The 21,165-nt window shown below is 43.8% G+C and overlaps 3 protein-coding genes across 4 annotated transcripts; 2 read left to right on the top strand and 1 right to left on the bottom strand.

Annotated features, from left to right (window-relative positions):
* The first annotated feature begins 4,836 nt into the window (after positions 1 to 4,836).
* Positions 4,837 to 7,299, top strand: LOC4334180 (origin of replication complex subunit 1-like). The gene is made up of 4 exons (NM_001418720.1): positions 4,837 to 5,769; positions 5,914 to 6,339; positions 6,426 to 6,738; positions 6,862 to 7,299. Exons 1-4 carry the CDS (start codon positions 4,985 to 4,987, stop codon positions 6,910 to 6,912), a joined length of 1,575 nt encoding a protein of 524 aa, NP_001405649.1. The 5' UTR covers positions 4,837 to 4,984; the 3' UTR covers positions 6,913 to 7,299.
* Positions 7,300 to 8,199: 900 nt separating this feature from the next.
* LOC107276688 (probable receptor-like protein kinase At5g61350) lies at positions 8,200 to 11,364 on the bottom strand. Its single transcript, XM_015772854.3, has one exon. The coding sequence runs from the start codon at positions 11,143 to 11,145 to the stop codon at positions 8,467 to 8,469; it is 2,679 nt and encodes an 892-aa protein (XP_015628340.1). The 5' UTR covers positions 11,146 to 11,364; the 3' UTR covers positions 8,200 to 8,466.
* Positions 11,365 to 16,139: 4,775 nt separating this feature from the next.
* On the top strand, positions 16,140 to 20,584 carry LOC4334181 (transcription factor bHLH113). Of its 2 annotated transcripts, none has more exons than XM_015772855.3 (7): positions 16,140 to 16,228; positions 16,332 to 16,743; positions 16,968 to 17,045; positions 17,233 to 17,298; positions 18,908 to 18,973; positions 19,167 to 19,217; positions 19,987 to 20,584. In XM_015772855.3, exons 2-7 carry the CDS (start codon positions 16,345 to 16,347, stop codon positions 20,278 to 20,280), a joined length of 954 nt encoding a protein of 317 aa, XP_015628341.1. In that variant the 5' UTR covers positions 16,140 to 16,228; positions 16,332 to 16,344; the 3' UTR covers positions 20,281 to 20,584. The 2 variants fall into 2 exon arrangements, with proteins under 2 accessions (XP_015628341.1, XP_015628342.1); XM_015772856.3 differs by having other exon boundaries at positions 16,336 to 16,743.
* Positions 20,585 to 21,165: the final 581 nt, after the last annotated feature.

Here is a 21,165-nt window from a genome sequence, read left to right on the forward strand (position 1 = left end):
GTTATTAAGCATATGTTATGATTAATCACAGTTTGGTTAACTTCAGAAATCAAAGTTAGAATTTGGGTTAACCGAGCCAGACCGCTGATTGATGATGTATACTCGTCTATGGACTATGGTTAGGTAAAATTCACCAGGCGTCAGGGAAATATAATACGACTAGATAAAAGCCAAATCGCCAGTAGTGCACTAGTGCTGCTCCTTTTTCGCACACTGCTGGGTCTCCTTTTTAGGGGCTGTTTGGTTTCCAGGTCCCTGTCACATCGGATGTTTGGACACTAATTTAGAGTATTAAACATATACTAATTACAAAACCCATTTCATAACATTGGACTAATTCACGAGACGAATCTTTTGAGTCGAATTACGTCATAATTTTAACAATGTGATGCTACAGTAAACTTTTGATAATTATGGATTAATTAGGCTTAAAAAATTCGTCTCGTGGATTAGCTCTCATTTATGAAATTAGTTTTTTTATTAGTCTATGTTTAATACTCTAAATTAGCGTCCAAACATCCGATGTGACATGGGCTAAAAAATTTTAGCCCCATCTAAACACCCCCTTAGTCTTCAAAAATTATTGTTCCTCTTTTGGGGAAAAAAAGAAATGTTTGAGAGTGAAGGACATATACCTGCAGTGGTTGATCAACCCCACTAGTCCACTACTGTACTGTAGCTGTTCCTTGCTCTTTACACAGAAATTTCTTGTGGTTTTCGACAACATTGGATTCTGAAAAGCATGTCTTATCTAAAAAAAATGACTTTACTGTTGGTCAACATGTGTTGTCGTTGCCATGAGATCAAACCGCTCTGCATCACAAATTCACAATTGCTTTAGGATATACTGCCGGTTAAGTCAACACATTTGACTGTGCCCATATCGTGTAGTACTGTAGTGAATAATTGATCGGCTTCATATGAAATATCTATCCTATACGCACGCGCTATCTTTTAGGGAGGATCAGGCACGAGGGTTTTTTAGGTGAGGATCTTGCAAGAGTTTAATGGAGTAAGCCATTACATCCGTTCTCAAATAGATGACGTGTAAAATACGAACGAACAAGCTTAAAATAATATAATTTGGTTTCTATATATTATATAAATTTACATATGATATATGAAAATGTCATAAATATATTTAAACCACATTCATTAGTTATCTCTTTGAGTAAACATTATAAAATATATGATCAGATCAGAGAAAAATAATCAAGCATGTGCGTTAGAGATTGCTTCAAACATTAAGAAAAAGAAGGGAGATATTTACTTTACTATGGGTTGGGTGCTGTTCCCTTTGAAGCTTTCTCCCCTGTCGCATTGTAATCATGTTGATGTGGAAAGACGCTGCATTATGATACCAACGACAGGTCTCCATCAGCATGTCCTGAGTGATACTTATTACTACTACTCCTCTTGGTTACCCATCCGTTAATTTTTAAGCTTAATTACTTGGATGATAAGCTTAAGCTGCCCAAATCGATCCTTCACAAGATTATCCTTGCTTGTGACAGTAATTAATTAACAAGAAGAGTTCTCGGAATGTTTGATTATGGTGGGTATAGACGAGTTGATTGAGCAGCAGTCTAACTGTGGCGTTCCTTTGACAGGAAGACATCGTTCTAAAATATAAATACTTTTAAGTTGGACATAAGTATTAATTAAGAAAATAGGTACAAAGGAATTAAAATAATAGTGTTATTGATTAAGAATATAAAATATATGTAGAAATTAAATAAAGAATATTGCTTTGATTTCTTGATACCAGAATGAAGAACCTGTTATCGTGCTAGAAATAAAATTATTTTAGAACAGATGTGGTAAGTAGGAAGAACGGTGTGAACGTCAAGTCATCGTCTCGTGTGCACGTGGTAATTAACTAGGACCGTGTGGACGTCAGGACGTGTGGATTTTTTTTTTCCTTCAGGATTGTTTTTTTAGATAATGTTCTTCAGGATCATTTAAGCTCGTGTGCGCATGACTTGATGTTTGACGAGGTACATGATGATAGATCAAATGACTGGACAAACGCTGGAACAGTACAGTCTGGATAAATATTGGGTTTGGCATGGAGTTCTTTTTTGGAAGAAAACGAAGAACATGTCATGAACCATCTGTTTGTGATTTGTTCGAAGGAACTTTGGGTGTCCGGGAAAAATACTTTCAGGACAGATAGATACTGGGCCATCCATTTTGCTCACGTATATGTGGACGATGACAGTGCATAAACTCATTTAAAAAATTATGACGGTGCATACATAAAACAAGACAGCCTTTTTTTGGGTAGATACATCACAATTCAAAATTGTATGAGAAAATAAGAAAAAAAAGTGGACCATTCGATCATGCTATAGGTTGAAACTATAACAGCACACTTGATCGCTATATACGTAAACAAGAAAAAATATATATTTATATATCTTTCTTTTCTCTCTTAACTACTTATTCGCAAACGATATCTCTTAAGTCTTACTCCATCCATCCCATAAAAATCTAATCCTGAGTTAAATCTGAATATAGTGTATGTCTAGATTCAAATCCGGGATTTGATTTTTTATGGGATGGAGGAAATAAGTCTCAACTACTTTAAAAGTACATGCGTTATCCTTCATCCTTAAAAAAAAACTACCTCTCCTTAAAAGAACTTTCCCTAAAAAAAACTGCCTTGAAAAGTTGTCATGGTCCCGTTACATGTAACAAGTATAATCCTGAAAGATCGAATCGTATATCAAAATATCAAATCAGTATAGTTACATACTCCGACTGGCAGCATGCTTTCTTTGATGGGCCGAGCCCCGGTAGGCTGCAGCATGTTGGCCCATTCACCGGCCTACAAAACCCCATTCCACGGCCCATCGCGTGCTATACGACCCCACCAATAGGAAAAAGTACACCGAAGATCCCTCAACTTGTCATCTGGATAAAAAACGTCCTCGAACCGTAAAACCAGATATACGGGGTCCCTTAACTATACAAAACCAGTCACCCGAATTCCTTCGGTGGTTTGACCCCGGTTTTGGTCTACATGGCGGCTGAGTCAGCGTGAGACCCACGTGGGCCCCATATGTCAAGTGTCCACGTCAACTCTCTCTTTCCCCTCTTCTCTTTCTCTATTTCTCTCCTTCCTCCCTCTCGCTCTCTCTCGCATGGCATGGGGCTGCAGCAACTAGGGCACCCATGGCGGCGCACACGGGCGGAGGATGGTGAGGCTGGCGACGACAGCTCCAGGGGTGTCGTCGAGGAGGCTGAGGAGGTCGTCAGCCGTGGAGATGTGGAGGGAGTGGGAGCGGCGGCGGGCACGGGAGCAGCAGCCGCGGTGCGGGGAGGTGGCGGGCGGGACGGCGGCAGAGTGCGCCGCGGTTTTCTGCTGCTTCCCCTTCACTGTAATCAAGCTCGTCGTCCTCGCGACCGTTTGCATCCCCGCCGCGCTCTGCCGCCGCGCCGTCCAAGGTGGCGTTGCCGCGTCTGCTCGGCCTTGTCGGCAGCGGCGGGTCTGGGCACGGGCGGAGCAGAGCGACGGGGAAGGGGGGGCGCGGCGGCTCCGAGCGGCAGCCATCTCTGAGAGGCGGTGGGAAGGCGTGGGCGTCGCAGGTGGCGGGGAGGCGCGGGCGTCGACGGGGAGGCGAGAACGGCGCAGGCGTGCAGTGGTTGTGCGAGGGCCGCGACGCCGGTGGGGGAAGCGATGGGGCTAGGCGCGACGGTGGGAGAGGAGGTCTAGCGGTCGGCGAACTCGAGCAAACACATGGCATAGTCGCGCGCAGCATTCTAGATGGTGTCGTCCGGTGAGGAGGCTGGGGACGTCATGTGCGGCCATGGCGGGGGTTGGGGAAGGACTTTATGTCGACGTCGCGGCCGGTGAGGAGGTCGCCGCTGGCCTCCCCGCCCCCTTGCTTGCCCTACCTCCATCCTCGACGGCGGCCCGCCTCCGTGCCTGCGGCCTTTGCAACGGCGGGCGAGAGCGGTGGCGGTGACGCGTCGCCAGCCGCTGCTGTTGTGTCACCCGCCACCGTCATAACGCCCGTCATGTCACTCTTCTCCCACATCGCCCCACCGAAGTTAGCAGCCCGCCGACCCCCCTACCCAGCTGCCTACCCAAACGAGGAGAAGAGTGAGAGAGAGGGAGGAGAAAGGGAGAGGATGGGAGAGAGTGATGACGTGGCCAGCTAACATGTGGGGCCCACGCAGGGAGCTTGGGGCATCTGGGGACGAGGCGACCAGCTGCGGAGCCGCTCCTTCACCTTATTCTCCTTCAACATCGGTGGCTCGCTAGCGGAGGAGGCGGCCGCAGCTGCCGCAGCGCCGCATACCTGCGGACGGCGGCAACTTTTGCTGCTGCCGCGACGGATCTTCCTACCGGCCTTGACGAGCACGCGACGCTTGGACGATGATACACCAGCCAACAGGATGGGGCGGCTTAACCGTGAGGGCCAGCGCCGATTCCGCCGCGGCCTTCATCGCCCGCGGTTGCGGCGGCGCACCCCCCCCCCCCCCCCCCCCACGGGTTGCCGCCCCGTCCCGCGAGGCCTGTGGCGCGTCGAGCAGCCGCTGCCCGGAGATCCTCTCCTGCACGCCGATTGGGATGGGCAGCCGTGCGCGAGTTCACGCGGGGCTCGCCGGCCGCCGCCGACCCATGCACCGCCTCCGCCGGCCGAGTCGCGCTGTCGGGCCAGAAATAGGAGAAAAAGAGGAGAGGAGAGATGTGACATTGACATGTGGATCCCTCACGCCGAGTCAGCTGGTTAGACCGGATCAAAGCGCCACATCAGCAAATTATTTAGGGGCGAGGGGGAGATTTGGCCCCTATTTAAGGGAGTGAAAGTGGACTTTTTTTTTTCCATGCCCGCAACGTCCCGCCCAAAAATTCCCCAACTCCCGCTCACTCCGTCGTTCCCCTTTGTTCCCCGCGTCGCCCTCGCGCCTCAACTAGGTTTCCGACGCCCTCCTCGCGCCGCCGGCCGCCGCCGCCTCGCCGTCATCCGCCGCCATGTCCCAGCCCGTCACGCCTCGCCGCACCACCCGCTCCTCCGCGTCCGCCTCCCCCTCGCCCGCACCCGCCTCGCCAACATCTCCGCCCAAATCCAGGCCCAAACCCTCGCCCAGACGCCAGCTCCTCGCCGCCGCCGCCGCACCCCCGAAGGAGGATGGTTCCTCCGCCGACGCGCTCCTCGCCGAGCTCCCCGGCCGCCGCGCGCAGGCGATGGATATCCTCCGGCTCCTCGCGCCGGCGCCGGCCCTCCCCTTGATGCTCCACGGCGGCGCCGCCACCGGCAAGACGCGCGCCCTCCTCCTGGCGCTGCGGTACCTCCGCCCCAGCCAGCGCCTCGTCTACGCCGCACTCCGTTCCCTCCCTTCCCCTCGCGCCCTCTTCGCTTCTCTCCTCTCCCAGCTCAGCGCAACGCCATTCTCCACTTCCTCTCGCCACCGCGTCCCCGACAAGCCCTCCGACTTCGTCGCCGCACTCCGCGACGCCCTCAATGGTATCGTCTCCCAGGGCGAGGTCGTATACCTAGTGTTCGACAACTTGGAAGTTGTGAGGAGCTGGGATAAGGGTGGTCAGCTTCTCCCTCTCCTTCTCCGCCTCCACGACCTCCTCCAATTACCGCAGGTCGTGCTCGTGTATGTGAGCAGTGCAACGCCTGATGCGTACTACTCCATGACTGGCTCTGTTGAACCAAATTATGTTTACTTTCCGGATTACACAGTGGATGAAGTTCGCGACATTCTGATGCATGACCATCCCAACCCAAAGCTCTACTCATCCTTCCTGAGGTAAAGGTCACTGAAACAAGACTACCTTTGCGTCGATTGTGGTTGAAACTGAATTATGGTGTATTTTGCACAGCGCTGTAGCGCATGAGCAGCATGATTGGTTGTGATTACTAAAATGTGCTATTTTTTACTTGTGCTTGGCAGTGTGGCACTGAAGCCATTATTTCGCGTAACACGAAGAGTGGATGAGCTTTCGGCGGTGCTGGAACCGCTTTTCAGGAGGTACTGTGAGCCACTGGGTGACTTGAAGGCAGTTCCTGATGAAGGCATGAAGAGGAGGTTGTTTGAACATGTTCAGTCACATCTTGCAGTTGCGTTGAATGAGACATTCAATGTCCCCATGAGAGCTTCCATGGATGAAATCAAGGACGGTGGTTCTGCTGGGAAGGGCAGTGCTAAAAGGCAGTTTGCTGGTAAAGATGGACTCTCCAGTGAACTGGAGTTCCATATGTCTGTGTCAGCCAAGTACCTTCTGCTGTCTGCTTTCTTGGCTTCAAGGAACCCTGCTACTCTTGATGCAGCTTTGTTTGATTCAACTGGAGGCTTAGATAACCGCAAGCGCAAGAGAAAGTATGCTATGCTACCATCTCTTAGCTTATACACATTTTAAAGGCTTATTTCGATGACTCACATTATAATACTGCTCTTTGATGTAGGAGCTCCCAGGCTTCAATGCATATGAAGGATACCATAGTTGAAGAGATGCTTATGAAAGGGCCTGGTACATTTCCTCTTGAGAGGCTCTTGGCTATATTTCAGTGCATCACATCCGTGTCAGAAGATATACTTGATGAAATTGATTGCCCTGGCAATATGGCAAGTGAAAGTGGAACAACTGGTTTGATGTCGGATGTTCTACTACAGTTGTCAACATTGTGCAATTCTAATTTCCTCTCGAAAAGCCGGAGCTGCCCATTAGAGGGCTCAGCTAGGTACCGTTCAAACATTGATGAAGATTTAGCTCTCAAGGTGAGCATCTCACATCACTCAGCTGCAAGATCTCCAATACAATAACACCACAATTGCATAGTTTAGTATTTGCATCCTGTACTGAATTTTTTTTTATTAATTCATGCTTTTATTATTTGATAGGTCGCCAGGAGTGTGAATTTTCCCCTCTCAAAGTATATGTACAGAAGATAGCCTTTCGATATTTACTATAAGCAGCAAAAACTACTGGTGATGGTTCTCCAGTTACCTTGATTGTAGAGTATTGAGGCAAGTGCTAGATGTCCCCTTTTTCCTTTTAGTTTCTTCTGTTATTTCTCCTTCAAAGATTGAGTACTATAGCCAATTTTGAATTTAATGTTGACTGAGCAAGCTCCAGTTAACTGCCTTGGAAGTTTCAATATGTTGGCCATGTGACTTAACCATCAGTAAATCAAGGTTTCATACTGAAACATTTGGCTAGAATGTAAGCGTATGTTCTTCAAATCTAAATGTAATGGCAACTATCGTTGTTGTGTAATTCAATAGTTATGAGCTATGACTTGATAAACCACTTCTGCAATGTCATATTTGTTGGTAATATGGTAACTGAGTCAATATTTACTCCGTACACAATCATTAATTGTTCGAAATTACAATCCACCATTTTAACTTCTGTTTCTGTTTCCGTAGACAAATGATAAGAGCTGTTTATCATTGAGCTGTTGTTAAGTTGCTCCTATCAGCTGAGTGATCATTAAAGTACAGTTTTTTTTTTTGTGGGCTATTATGCCTTTCATGTGCTCTATCTGAATGGATCCATATAGCATCTCCAGATGTATGGAAATAAGAAAGTTTATGTTTCCAAAGTATCAATGGCAAATCTTGAACTATACGCATCCTTATCTTTAGTGTGTTTTTCCTTCTTTTTTTTTTGTGAATAATGAGATCAAATCTTCATTCAATATGCGCACGGATGATGCTGATTGCTGAACAACCCTTATCCTACAAATTATTATATTATTTGCGTGATGATGGTCTAAAATTTACATATATGTGAAATCTGGCATAAATAACGTCATAATATGAGCTATGGAGTATCTCATATCCATATTACTTGTACAAACTCCTTTTCTGTTCCATAATATATTATCACTGGCTGTTCTGAAGTTTACTAGTGGCAGATTGCAGCAGGGCTCTTCATGATTAATCTTCCTTTGAATTCTCAGTTTATTACATTAGATGGGTATTTTGTCAATGAAAGATCCTTTCTTATGTAGTTCTGTCCTGATAACTTCTGCCATAGAGATCTGTTACGTTTTACCTTGTTCCATTTCTGTTTAGGTGCATGCTATATGATGATTCTATATTACGATAGCTATTTGCATGGTGCATAAACTTAGAAATATTTGACACTAGTATTGCATTCAGCAGACGAGGGAGCATACTTTGCCTCTAAGCATGGAAAAATTATAATTATCTTCTGGTGTTATGTAATTTACAAACAGTTTGACAATTTTCTATAATTCAATAGCTGAAGAATATATTCTTAAATCATACAACACAATCACTACCTCTAGTTGTTCAAGTAAAAAAAGGCCATGGAGGATTTTCTGTTAGGAGCCTATCGCCAGTTCATTTTGTAGCATATCAAGGGAAAGTACTTCCTATTAAGGCAGTAGATATGTCTGCAACTCTGCATGATATTGCACTACAAAATACACTACTACCTTAATGGCTAATGCCTTTGTAGATTTTGATGACTCATCTTCATCTTCCTTGGACATAAGATGGAACTACATTGCCAGATTTCTCCATGCTATCACCACTTGTTACTTCTAAGCTCTTCATTGGGAATTGATTGCTGGTTCCATCAACAATGTCACCCTTTTCTTGAAGTTGCAAGGCAAATTCGAGTTTCCATAACACATCACCCATTGACGGGCGATCGACACCGTAGTCAGCAAGACATTTCTCAGCGGCCTCAGCAAATATTTCAAGTGAATCAGGACGGATTTGCCCTGAAATGTGGGGATCAATTATTTTATTCAGCTCTCCCTTGCGGTGCCATGTACGGGCCCATTCGGCAAGGTTCACCTGGTCTCTTGGAAGTGTTGGATTGATGGCTGGCCTTGCACACAATACTTCAAAGAGTACCACTCCGAAAGAGTATACGTCAGACTTCTCTGTCAGCTGTTGACGTCTGAAGTACTCTGGATCAAGATATCCAAAACTTCCTTTGACAGCTGTGCTGACATGAGTTTGCTCAAGGGATGGAGCAGCTTTTGATAAGCCAAAATCTGCAACTTTGGCTACAAAATTTTCATCAAGCAGTATATTGGTGGTCTTGACATCACGGTGAATTATGCCCTGAGCTGCACCTGTATGAAGATAATGCAGGCCCTTTGCTGCCCCAATGCTAATTTCCAGCCGTTGCTTCCAAGAGAGAGGCTTGATGTCTGTGCCACCATACAAATGATCCCTGAGCGGACCATTTGACATGAACTCATAAACCAGGATCATCTCATTGTTCTCATCACAGCAACCAATAAGTGAAACTAAGTGACGATGGCGAAGCTTTGATAACATTTGAATTTCAGTCAGGAACTCATTCATACCTTGATCAGAAGATGGATTTCCTCGTTTGATAGCCAGCTTTGTCCCATCCTCAAGAACACCAAGATAAACTTTTCCAAAGCCACCAACTCCAATAACAGCCTTCTCTTCAAAGTTTTTTGTGGCTTTCTGAATTTCCACAAAGGTGAAATAGCGCCCCAGTCCATATGCACTAGATGCAAAGATACTCGAAAACCCACTTTTGGTCCTTGTAGAGCCAAAACGATTTCTGGAGCTCAGCCTGCTGCAGGTGCTCATGAAGCTGGATTGTGTGGAGTTGAGTGGAAGGAACCAAGACTGGAAGCTATTTGTCTTCTGCCATCCAGGTCTATGGCGTCGCCTGCAGCACATGACTACAGCTAGAGCGGCAGCCATTACTGCCATTGCAAGCCCTATGCCAGTCATTGTCTTCTTGCCAAGCTGTGAACTTCTTTTTGGTGAAAAGAGCCCATCTAAGCTGTTTTCTTGGTTGCTTATCTTCATGATCTCAAGGCCATTAAGAATAGCATTGGGATTGCTGGTGTCAGTTGTGCCAGGGCCAATTTGCACTATGAGGGTGGAGTTGATGATACTGGAGGAGTCAATGATGAAGTCTCTGTAGTAGGGTACTGCAAGCCCCACTGTCAGGCTCGACAAGTCGAGGTTAAGGACACCCATCATGCCATTTATGTATACATTGAAGTAGAGGCTGTTGAGTGCCTTGCTGACAATGTCACAGAAATGTAGGCGGACAAAGTAGCTGAATCCTGGCTCAGTCACCATTTCCCATGTTATGTTGAATCTTGCATCCGACGTGTTTGTTGAGGCCATCTGTTGTGCGGTTGAGTAGATGTTTGCAGGAGCAATGAGGGGCGTGTTGGTCTTGTCATCTGGGTACTTTATGGTTCTAGGAGGAACCCAGGCTGCATTTGCTGCTGCCTGAAGTTTCAGAAATGGTGCATCTGGCAGCCAGATTCTACCTAGTGTGTCATTGAAGGCTGTAACCAGTGGTCCTCCCATGTTCAGCCGGTAGACAACCTGCAACGCATTGTTGGAGATGTCAAGTTGGCCCTGAGGAGCCATACCGGTGGTGGTATTTGGAATAAGGCTTGGAGGGGCTGAAACAACCTCAATGGCATTGATGAATGCTATTGAGTCCTTTTTAGGGGTAAAAATGATTTTCAAGGTGTCTCCCTGTGTTGCAACAATATACTCCCTAAGGACTGGGTTAGGAGGAGTGGCTATAAAGGAGAAGTCATGAAGAAGAACCATGTCATCAGTGGAGACAGAGAATGTAGCTGTAGTGAGGTTGTAATGGTCATCAGGGATAGGTAAAAAATGGAGACGAATCCAATGGTGACCAGGCTGGGAGATGAAGAAGCTATATGTCGAGATGTCAGAGAAAACTCTTGATGTAAGGTAGAGTTGGGATGATGGTGCACCTGAAGCCAGGGAGTTTTTAGCAGTAATCTTGATGTCCACCGGGGTGGAGAGAAAAGACGCCGAGTCGGGATCAGAACGGAACGTCCTGCCATCATCAAGCTGCACAGCAGCAGGCGCCCCGCAGCTGAGAAGGTAGTTGTCACGAGGTACGAACCTATCTGCTTGTGATGCAATGGCATAAGTGGTGGCTATATTGGTTATGGAAAGTATGAGGAGGATGGAGAACAATGGTACTCTCTTCCACCCAAGCATGCTTCTTGCCATCTTTGCCAAAGTTGGTATCAGAAGCATTGGCCTGTAGCATGAACTTGGTGATCTCTCATGAGAGGGGAGGAAAATGCTCTCAGGATTGAAGAGAGCAGAAGATGCAGGGACGAACGGAGTCTTTGATGGCTTTTGGAGGGAAAGCATTGATTCCTAACAGGGACGATGTATTGGTTGGATGCACGTTGGGATGAGATCAGGTCTCCATCTAAACATCATGTCTAGTGACTAACCTGTAGTATCTGCTTTAAGCTGTTATACAGAAATGACAGGTGGGTGCCTTAATGTGCTTTGCAAGGGAACCAGTCGACCAAACCATTCGCTGCAAAGTTCAATAATCATTCTGGAATCAGTCAAACGACAACTGCCCAGGTATGATTCTTTTTTTTTTCTAATTAATTATTGCTGTATCACGGTGGTTTTTCCAAGTTCAGATCTTTTAATCTTGGAGGTCTTGCGATTTTGTATGAGGAATTTTTCTGTGAGTCTGTCTTCTGTGGATATTAACACGGATTAATCAATCTACCTATCAATTGGGTGCTAGCGAGTAATTGCAATACTAAATACGAAAAACCTATAATGCCCAACTCTAAAACTAAATAGTACGGACGCTCCAAATATTTTATTTAGTTCCCCTTTGTAATTTTGTTTGATTTCATAACAATTTAGTGTTGCTCGCATGGGATTCTCTTTGAGAATATTATTACCTTTGTAGTTCATCTTACAAACAATTAACACTGGTTGCCCTGAAGATGGTGTTCATTGATTTTGCTCCTTGTCTTGTCATGCGCTTAAATATCGTTAGAGCAGATTGTGTAACTTGCTTCTCAACGAACGACACGGTAGATGATCAGTTTGTTGGACTGAATTCTTGTTCTCAATAGACGTGGGAGCCTTGTCCAGTTCAATTGTGCAATATCCTCCACCTGTTGGGAGAGCTGCAGCTGCGGATCATGTAGTGGCTGCCCATTCGCTCCGGCCAGGTATTTCTATGCTTGACCAGCTAATTAGTGGGTCTCCATTAACTTGTGCTGCAATAATCTTTTTATTATTTTCTCGATCTGATGCTTTAACCAGAAATACAACCAAATCATATGGTTTTTATTCAATGTCTTCTCGTATCAAACATAATCTCTGATCTATTAAAAGGTGAAAAACAAAGGTTGACCACCATTCGCTGTACGTCTATGATTGAGTATAGTTGTATGCAAGTACTGCCATTTTTTGGACGAGCAGCTTAACTGTATGTTGCTACCCTGTCTAAGTAAAAAACAGAAAAGTAATAATCAAACAAAAAAACTTAAGTAGAAAAGTAAAGCTTACGCTGAGGCCCAGCTGTGCTGAACGGAACTTAAAAGTTGATGGCCCATGTCTACACCCACGTTTGGGCCGGTTCTGTTGCACTAAGTTTGTTATGGGCCTTCTATACTGACTGGACCAAATCAATAATTGAAGTTGAGAAGTGTGTCGTCCCTTTTAACAATTGTTTCCTTTTCTTGGTTTTACTACATTATACTCCCTCTGTCCTATAATATAAGGGATTTTGGAGGGATGTGACATATGCTAGTACTATGAATCTGGGCATGCATCCTGTCCAAATTCGTAGTAATAGGATATGTCACATCCCTCCAAAATCGCTTATATTATGGGATGGAGGGAGTAGTAATGTAATTAGTGGGAAATAAAATAGTTCCCGGTGGAATCGATGCCCACCAGTTGTTATGCACCCAAAACTATACCAGTTTAAGGTCAAAAATGGAAAAAAAAAACTATACCAGTTTCATGCTTTCATGCATGAGTTTGATGTCTTGTAGTACAGTTGTTGGTCTAGTCTAGACTTTGCATTTTGCTGTTTAAATCTTTCATTTATTTGCATTTAATAAACTAGTACAGAGAGCCTCTGTTATCGCTCTTCTTCCAGTCATGTAGACACACTAACGGAATAGGAGGCCCGTGATCTATTGGACCATTCATGCACCTAAACTAGAGTTCTAGACAAGGTTGCTCTAAAAAAGGCCAAACAAGGTAGGCCACCTTCCGCGACCAGAACACAAGCGCGGACAACTTCATAGACTTGTCCTTTGGATTATGATGTCAACGTTAGCATACTTAATCCGTGCGAACTCGCTCTCATTCTACATGGACCCTTCACGAGCACCTAAAATCATGTAGCCATGCCGAAATGAACGCCTACTGACTGTACTTTCGTTTGGTACCGAATGACTTGTTTTATGTTCAATATATGCAGGAAAATCAGCTGCGAACGCTCCTCCCTTGTTTTCGAGAGTAAACTAAAGCAATATGTATTGTGCTTCTTGTTTTCTTTATGGTAGCCAATCCAAACAAATGATTACTAAAAGGTATGAATAGAGTCTAATTTAGGCTTATTGATGGCTACATATTTGACTGTTTCTGTCACAAGAAACGATTTTGGTTGTGTATTTTCCCTCAGGCCAATGATGAATGGGACCCTTCTTTGACGATCATGACATCAATAGCTCATCTTGCTGGAGCATCTTTGGTACGGATCCTGCAAACGTACTATCTGGCTAATATTTTGAGAAGTCCTCCAAGCTTATAATAAAAGTATATAATTCGTATACATGATTGCGAGTCAACGACCAATTTGTGCTAATTTGCAAAGGTATTTTAACTGTGAGCATGAAGGGGTTCGATTTGAACATTCTTCTCCCGTCACATAATTTCAACAATCTTCTTCCACCATATAATGATATAAGATACCACTCCTTTGTCATGTGTTACCCTAACATTAGGCACCGCTATCTCTGGAGGTTTGTTAGTGTTTGTACTCATATGCTTTCTTTTTTTCCAGGATTCGAATGGAAGATTCTTAATCCGTGGGGTTTTGTTTGTTGGGTAACTTTGCCGTCTCAGCTAGGCAAACAGGTAGTAGGAGCTAAGCAGCCTAATGACCTACTCTCCGATTATGATTTGACTCAACTTGGTGAGCATATCTTAACCATCCTCTCTACCTCTTGGATTTCTAAGCCTCTAGCTTTGCTTTTTTCCTGCATACTGCCATGGTACCATCGCCACTTTTTTCCTTGCATTTTTCCTGCATGCTGCCATTGAGGTTTTCACTGGTTAAATTACTTTCTTTATACTCCCTCTTTGTCCTATAATATAAGGGATTTTGATTTTTTTGTTTGTAACGTTTGATGTCTTATTCAAAAAGTTTGTGCAAATATAAAAAATGAAAAGTTGTGATTAACGTATTGTGGATAATAAAGTAAGTTATAAATAAAATAAATAATAATTCTAATTTTTTTTAAAATAAGACGAATAGTCAAATGGTGCAAGTAAATTGTTAAAATTTCTTATATTATGGGACGGAGGTAGTACTAAGCATATCTTTCCCTCTGCTCAGCTTCTCGTAGAGATACCCAGAGTATTGTAGAGTATACGGACGTATGGAGAGGCAGCCAGGGAGGGAGGCGACAAATCCAGGCGTGCTGAAGGTTGGAACTTGAACGTACGAAGGCAGAGACAAGCCAAGCCAAGGCACGCCCTCTTCTAGGCCTTCTCGGGCACCACATGTCGGTTTTGACCCCACGGTTTCCAAGGCCCAATCAACATTGCGATAACACGAGCACACACACACTAATCTCTACTCAATCTCTACTACCTGCTTGCCTCGTAGTACAAAAATATAGAAATACACGTGAGGTAAATACAAAGACAGAAAGCAGTAAAATAATAGGCCCATGGATCACTCCGAGCCCACCTGGGGTTCGGCCCGATAGGTGGTGATAGAGAGAAAGAGAAAACGAAACGAAATGCGAAATCCCAGTAAAGAAAAAGGGAAGCGACAAGTCCTACGCAAACATGTCTCCCCACCGTGGGCCCCCCCTGCGCATCGCGGTCGTTGGTTGGTTTGTCGTGTAGGCGAGGCGACGACGATGGGAAGGACAATGCTAGGGTTAAACTGCCGGCCGACCGACCAGAACCGAACCACGCTTTGCGCGCCTGATCATCGCATGGGTCTTCACAGTACACACAGCAGCATATTTGGTGGAGTAAAAAAAATGACGGTGGTAAAGCTTTTTGAACACAGTTTAATTCATGAGAACAAATAATTCAGGGTTCATTTGGAACACAAGAATTTTACGGTGCCTTCGTAAAAATCAGTTCGGTTCAGCTCATATGAAAATCCTTTAAATAACAAAGAAGACATAGGTGGTGTTTGGATCCAGAGACTTAACTTTAGTCCCTATATTTAGACACTAATTTATAATATTAAATATATACTACTTACAAAACTAATTACATAAATAAAAGCTAATTCGCGAGACAAAATTTTTAAGCCTAATTAATCTATAATTAGAGAATGTTTACTGTAGCATCACATAGGCTAATCATGGATTAATTAGGCTAAATAGATTCATCTCGTGAATTAGTCCAAGATTATGGATGGGTTTTTATTAATAGTCTACGTTTAATATTTATAATTAGTGTCCAAACATCCGATGTGATAGGGACTTAAAAGTTTTAGTCCCATCTAAACAGGGTCATACAAGTATAATAACGACTTACAGTATGTGCTAGCATTTCTACTTTTGATTCTATTTGTTTGTGTTGTTATTTTGAAAAAAAATATAACTTTAAAGTGTTCAATCCTTTATTTTTCCAAGTTAGTGTGGAGGACGGTAAGTGATAGGACTATACATGTTGATGCATCGGTCAAAGTAAGAGGAAACTAATTAAAATGGGTAATATTTCCACTTGGGGCCAAACCTGAAACAAGGTTCACAATCTATCCGACTTTTGATTTTCTTTCAATTCATTTTGCCCACTTCCCCTTCTCATAGATTTCTCATACTCCTTAACATCAATGCAACACACATAGAGATCACAGTCACACACATATGGCCTGTGCATTTACTCAATCATGGTTTGGTATGTGCAGCTGACAGGCTTTCCCTACACCCATATCAAGAGAGCCTTCCATTGTGTCATATAGATCGTGTTGCTGCCTGTGGGCTACCCGGTCTATACATGCAAAACGAGCCAGCAAGCGTCCCTGGTCCCCTTCCATCTGAACTCCCCACTGGCCTGTCTCCAATCTTGAGCAGTTCTCTCTTGCAAAACTTTAAAAGTTGGAAGAAGCCTTTGAGAGTTCTGCACTCTGCACGCACAGACAAACGCCACAGAGCGGCTGCAGCTAATACTAGCGCGAAACTTCTTTGACCCGAAGAAACATCCCCAACTGGTACTAGTAAAATCCTTCTTCTCTCTTTTACTTCTGATACCCAGCCATGATCCACCTTGTTGTTTTTCTTGTGTATCTTTCTCCTCTAATGCGGGTGTGACAGGCAGCTAGGTATCATGGTGAAGGAGGAGGAGATCATCACAGAGGCAGCAGGAGCAAGAGGCTACATGGAGATGCTTGGGCTTGGAGAGGAGGCCGCCGACTACCTGATGTGCCTGTCTCCTTCTTCCTACCTGTCTTCTCCTGCTGCTTCCACCACCACAGCTGTGGCTTCTCCTACCTGTGCCTCGTACTTGGCTCCTCACCCTTACCACCACCTGCTAAGCTTCAGTGGTCAGGATCAGTACCACGGTGATGACGTCTTTGGGTTACAGTATTACGGCGGCGATCAAGTAATTCCGGCGGTGGTTCCGCAGAAGTCCAGCCCGACCACCGAGTGCTCCTCCTCCGTCTCCTCCATGTCGTCCTCGCCGACGGCCACCGCCATTTCCAGCTCTAAGTCACCGGCCTTCAAGGTGCGTACTTGTCAGTTGTCAGTAAGTTACTCTTGGTTGCGACTGTACCGTTCTTGGCCTGTACAAATCAGATGATTTCTTGGAACGCCAATTTATTTGTTGCTGTTTCTTGTGTTGCCAAATGCCAGCTGATGCTTTTTTGGCTGCAAGTTTGTCATGGTTTTCTTGATCATTCTTGTGTTCTTGCATGGTTCATTAACTGTTCGATGGTCGATCTTGTTTAGAAGAAGGGATCGAGAGGTTGTGATCAGAGGAAGGCTACTGCTCCTGCTGCTGCCACAACCACAAACAAGAGACCCAGGGTGAGTGATGCTTCTTCTCTTCAACCTCATTACTAAGTAGTATTACTGATTCCGGGGCAAGTAAATATTGTGCCAATTAGCCGTGGCCAATCTTGGCTGTTGGTTAGGATCTTGTTCTGTCAACTAGTTCGTCCGGTCAACAAGACTCCTCGCAATCTGATATCCTGATATCTCTCCTTTGTGGTAGGTGAGGAGGGAGAGGCTCGGAGAGAGGATCATAGCGCTGCAGCAGCTGGTTTCTCCGTTCGGGAAGGTAAGACAGTGAAAAGGGCAGAAAAAGCCTCCATCTTTTGGCGATACGCTCTTTACTACAGCTTGTTGTACTTTGCCTTTCCGTCCTCGTGTAGGTGTAAACTGTAACCATATGGTAATTACTGGGCGCAATTTCTTATTTTTACCAACTCAAAACTTTTACTGGTAATCAGGCATCGAGACAACTGATGGCAAATGCAAGAATAATTTTCGTTTTTAAGGTTACAGTAGCAAAAACCCTTAATTACTGCTAGTAGGCTGCTATACCCTGCAAGCTTTTTAAGGGAGTGTTTAGCCCCTCTCTCAAAAACATAAGTCTCTCGGGGAGGAACTGAACACCCCCTAACCTCCTTTCGTCCCTGAAGAGCACGGAAAGCAAACAGTAGCTCAATGCAAGATTGGCAGTACTGCTGCCACATTTACTCCAGGGAACAGAAAGTGGTCAAAACTCAGCACCAATGCTCAAAAGAACCAACACAATATACACATTGACAGCGACATTTTCGTAGATATGGGAAGATACATGCTACCATCTCCATTTCATGTTATAAATTATTTTAACTGTTTTTCAGTCAAACTTTTTAGATTCATCAAATTTATAGAAAAAATCAATAATAATTTTAACATAAAACTCATACTCCATTCCAAATTTATCTACATATAGTTTTTTTAGGTTATTTCTAAATGATCTACATATACATATATATGTTCATTCATTAAGTCTATTCATTATTTGTGCATTGGAGTAAATGGACATTGATACAATTATTTATAACCCATATGCAATATCTTGATTTGCTATTGGCTAGGAAATAGTAAGGATGGTACATGTATTGATTTTGTTGCTAGAGTAAATATGATATGAGAGAATTATTAGCTTTTCTTAGTCTTGATGTACCTATGAAATATGTAGATTAATTTAGAATGAAGGGAGTTTTATTAAACTATATTAAATATTAGTTTAATAAAATTGATTTTAAGATTGGTTAGAAAAAAAATCAAAACAACTTATAATATAAATGAAATTATGAAATGAAAAGAGTACCTCTGATTCAAAATGCAACTACTTATGCCCGCTATAGGATGGTATTTTTCAGAATCATAGTGATAGGTGTAATTTAGATCGTTTCATTCTATATACCCCGTATCAGATAGTACGTCCTTCATCTACTTTTGATAGTTATATTTTAAGTAATTCTACTTATCATCCATTTAAACATGCTACTAGTTATTCTTCGTAAACAAACGATTTATTAATATTTACATTTCTCGATGTTTATGTTGCCAATCTTGTATGGAAGAATAGAGAATCATGCATTAAATTCGAAAGTCATTAATATGATAGATTGTTGGATTGAAATATGTCTATTAAAAATAAAATTTTCAGATTTAGAAATATGACTATAAAAAATAGATGGAGGAGTAATATTTTAGGGAAAATAATGTTTTAGGAGGGAGGTGGAGTAGTTGATGACAGGAATACTCCAGTAGAGGAGTAATTACTTATGCAATACAGAGCAGTACAGTAATTACTTATACCGTGCAACCTGTTTTTTTATGGTTAACCGTTAGCTGATGCATGGTTATGAACTGCATTGTCCGGCCTGCAGTCTGATACGGCCTCCGTTCTTCACGAGGCGTTGGGATACATACGCTTCCTGCACGACCAGGTTCAGGTGCGCCATCACTACTCCGTTTGCCCCCCATTTCTTCTTGGTCTTCGTCTTCTATGAGCTCGGAAAAGGCAGTACTGGAGTAGGGTACATTACACAAAGAAGGCTTTGTCCTTTGTAATAAGCTGTTTATAGTAGTACTGTACTACCACCACTGTGTCCGGGACTCATTGCCACCGGTTGCTTTTCGTGTCAGGTCCTGAGCTCGCCGTACCTGCAGCGCCTGCCTCCCTCTGCTCGCGTCCCGGTAAGCAGCAAATGACAAGACCCCGTACCAGTACTCGATTACCTCTGCTTATCGATGGCTTTGCAGGAGTTACACCGTGGTTAGATCTAAAATTTTTCTTTAAACTCCATCACGTCAAAACTTTCCTACACACACATGGACCGTGTTTAGTTTCCCTCCTATTCCCAACTTTCTATCACATTAAAAACTTTTCTATATACATAAATTTTCAACTTTTTTTCCAAACTTCCAACTTTCTTCAAGCTTCCAACTTTTTTCAAAAACTAAACACACCCACAGTAAACTTTAAAATTTTCCATTACATCGTTTCAATTTCAACCAAACTTTCAATTTTAGCGATAACTAAACACAACCTTAGTAAAACCTTTAATTGTAAGGCTCAGTTTAGTTCCCAAAAGTTTTTCCTAAAAACATCACATCGAATCTTTGGATACATGCACGTAGCATTAAATATAGAGTAAAAGAAAAAAATAATTACATAGTTAGTAATCTTTTAAGCCTAATTAGTTCATGATTAGCCATAAATGCTATAGTAGCCTACATGTGCTAATGACGGATTAATTAGGTTCAAAAGATTCGTCTCGCGGTTTCCAGATGAGCTATGAAATTAGTTTTTTCATCTGTGTCCAAAAACCTCTTTCGACATCCGTTAAAGATCCGATGTGACACCGAAAAATTTTCGAACTAAACAGACCCAAAATACCGCGCTTGTACTTGACGCCATGTAGTAGTAACTATAGTTAACTGTGTTGTGTTACTGTGCACGCAGGAGCAGGAGAGAGGCACGCCGGCGGCGGAGGAGCAACCGCCGGCGCTGCGGCCGAGCGACCTGAGGAGCCGTGGGCTGTGCCTGGTGCCGATCTCGTGCACCGAGCATGTCGCCGGCGCCGGCGCCGGCACCGGCCACGGCAACGGCGCCGACCTATGGTCGGTGGCGGCGGGCATGGCGAAGGCGACGGCGACCGTGACGGCCGCCGTGGAGAGGAGCAAGGAGGCAGCCGCCGCCGCCGCCGCCACTGCCGCATTGCTGCGTGCTGATCGTCCAGGGCAGCAGCTGGCCTAATCTGATGACTGCCATATACTCTACTCTACTCCACTTTCTTCACAGCTGCAGGGTTTTAGAACTAAGCCAGATCTTTTGGGGGGCTAATCTGTTTTAGAAATCGACTAGTACTACCTTTTGCTGTTCTTTTGGAGAGGCTGCTGCTGAGTTCATGGGAAATTGGAAAGTGGCGCAGGGATGCACATTCCATCGCCAGCAAAGAACTGAAGTGTGTAAATGGAGGGTGGGGTTTTAGCTGATTAAAGTACAAGTACTAATGCTCCTGCTTAAGCTTTTTTTAAGGTTAGAAAGACACTTGATGCGATGATGCCGAGATGCATTGGACACGAATGTCTCTGTGGCATCGAAAGGTACTCGATTGTGCTGGAGAGCAGTGCGGTTGGCAGGCTTCGATATCGGTGGTTTGTACTACTCCTATAGGGCTATAGGGGATATCTCCAGATTATGCTATCTTCCTTTATTGTCCTCGGTAGTCGGCTTGGCCATCCTTGGAAACTGCGCAACATGTTTCATCCGTTTTGACACTATCCAGGAGTAAAAAAAATACTCTCCAGTTCTAAAATTAAATTAAAATTTGTACCTATGATGGGAGTACTCCATGTTTACCTTCTACTCCCTCCCTCGAAAGAAAAAAAACATAGATTTTCGTGTTCAACGTTTGACTGTTCGTGTAATATAATTTTTTTATAATTAGTATTTTTATTGTTGTTAGATGATAAAACATAATTAATACTTTATGCGTAACTTATCTTTTTAATTTTGTTCATAATTTTTTCAGATAACGGTTAAACGTTGAACACGGAAACTCAGGGTTTGTTTTTTTTTGGACGGAGGGAGTATAGAGTAGGTACAATAGCTATTAGACATCTATAAACATATTTTAAA

The sequence above is a fragment of the Oryza sativa genome, chromosome 3, assembly GCF_034140825.1.
Source record: "Oryza sativa Japonica Group chromosome 3, ASM3414082v1".
Taxonomy (NCBI): Eukaryota; Viridiplantae; Streptophyta; class Magnoliopsida; order Poales; family Poaceae; genus Oryza; species Oryza sativa.

Bases quoted from the DNA above. Each gene is read 5' to 3' on its own strand.
- LOC4334180 (NM_001418720.1), top strand. From the start codon at position 4,985: ATGTCCCAGCCCGTCACGCCTCGCCGCACCACCCGCTCCTCCGCGTCC. The intron at 6,340-6,425 runs GTATGCTATGCT...TCTTTGATGTAG, and splicing joins AACCGCAAGCGCAAGAGAAA to GAGCTCCCAGGCTTCAATGC. The intron at 6,739-6,861 runs GTGAGCATCTCA...ATTATTTGATAG, and splicing joins ATGAAGATTTAGCTCTCAAG to GTCGCCAGGAGTGTGAATTT.
- LOC107276688 (XM_015772854.3), bottom strand. From the start codon at position 11,145: ATGCTTTCCCTCCAAAAGCCATCAAAGACTCCGTTCGTCCCTGCATCT.
- LOC4334181 (XM_015772855.3), top strand. From the start codon at position 16,345: ATGGTGAAGGAGGAGGAGATCATCACAGAGGCAGCAGGAGCAAGAGGC. The intron at 17,299-18,907 runs GTAAGACAGTGA...TCCGGCCTGCAG, and splicing joins TGGTTTCTCCGTTCGGGAAG to TCTGATACGGCCTCCGTTCT. The intron at 18,974-19,166 runs GTGCGCCATCAC...TTTTCGTGTCAG, and splicing joins TCCTGCACGACCAGGTTCAG to GTCCTGAGCTCGCCGTACCT.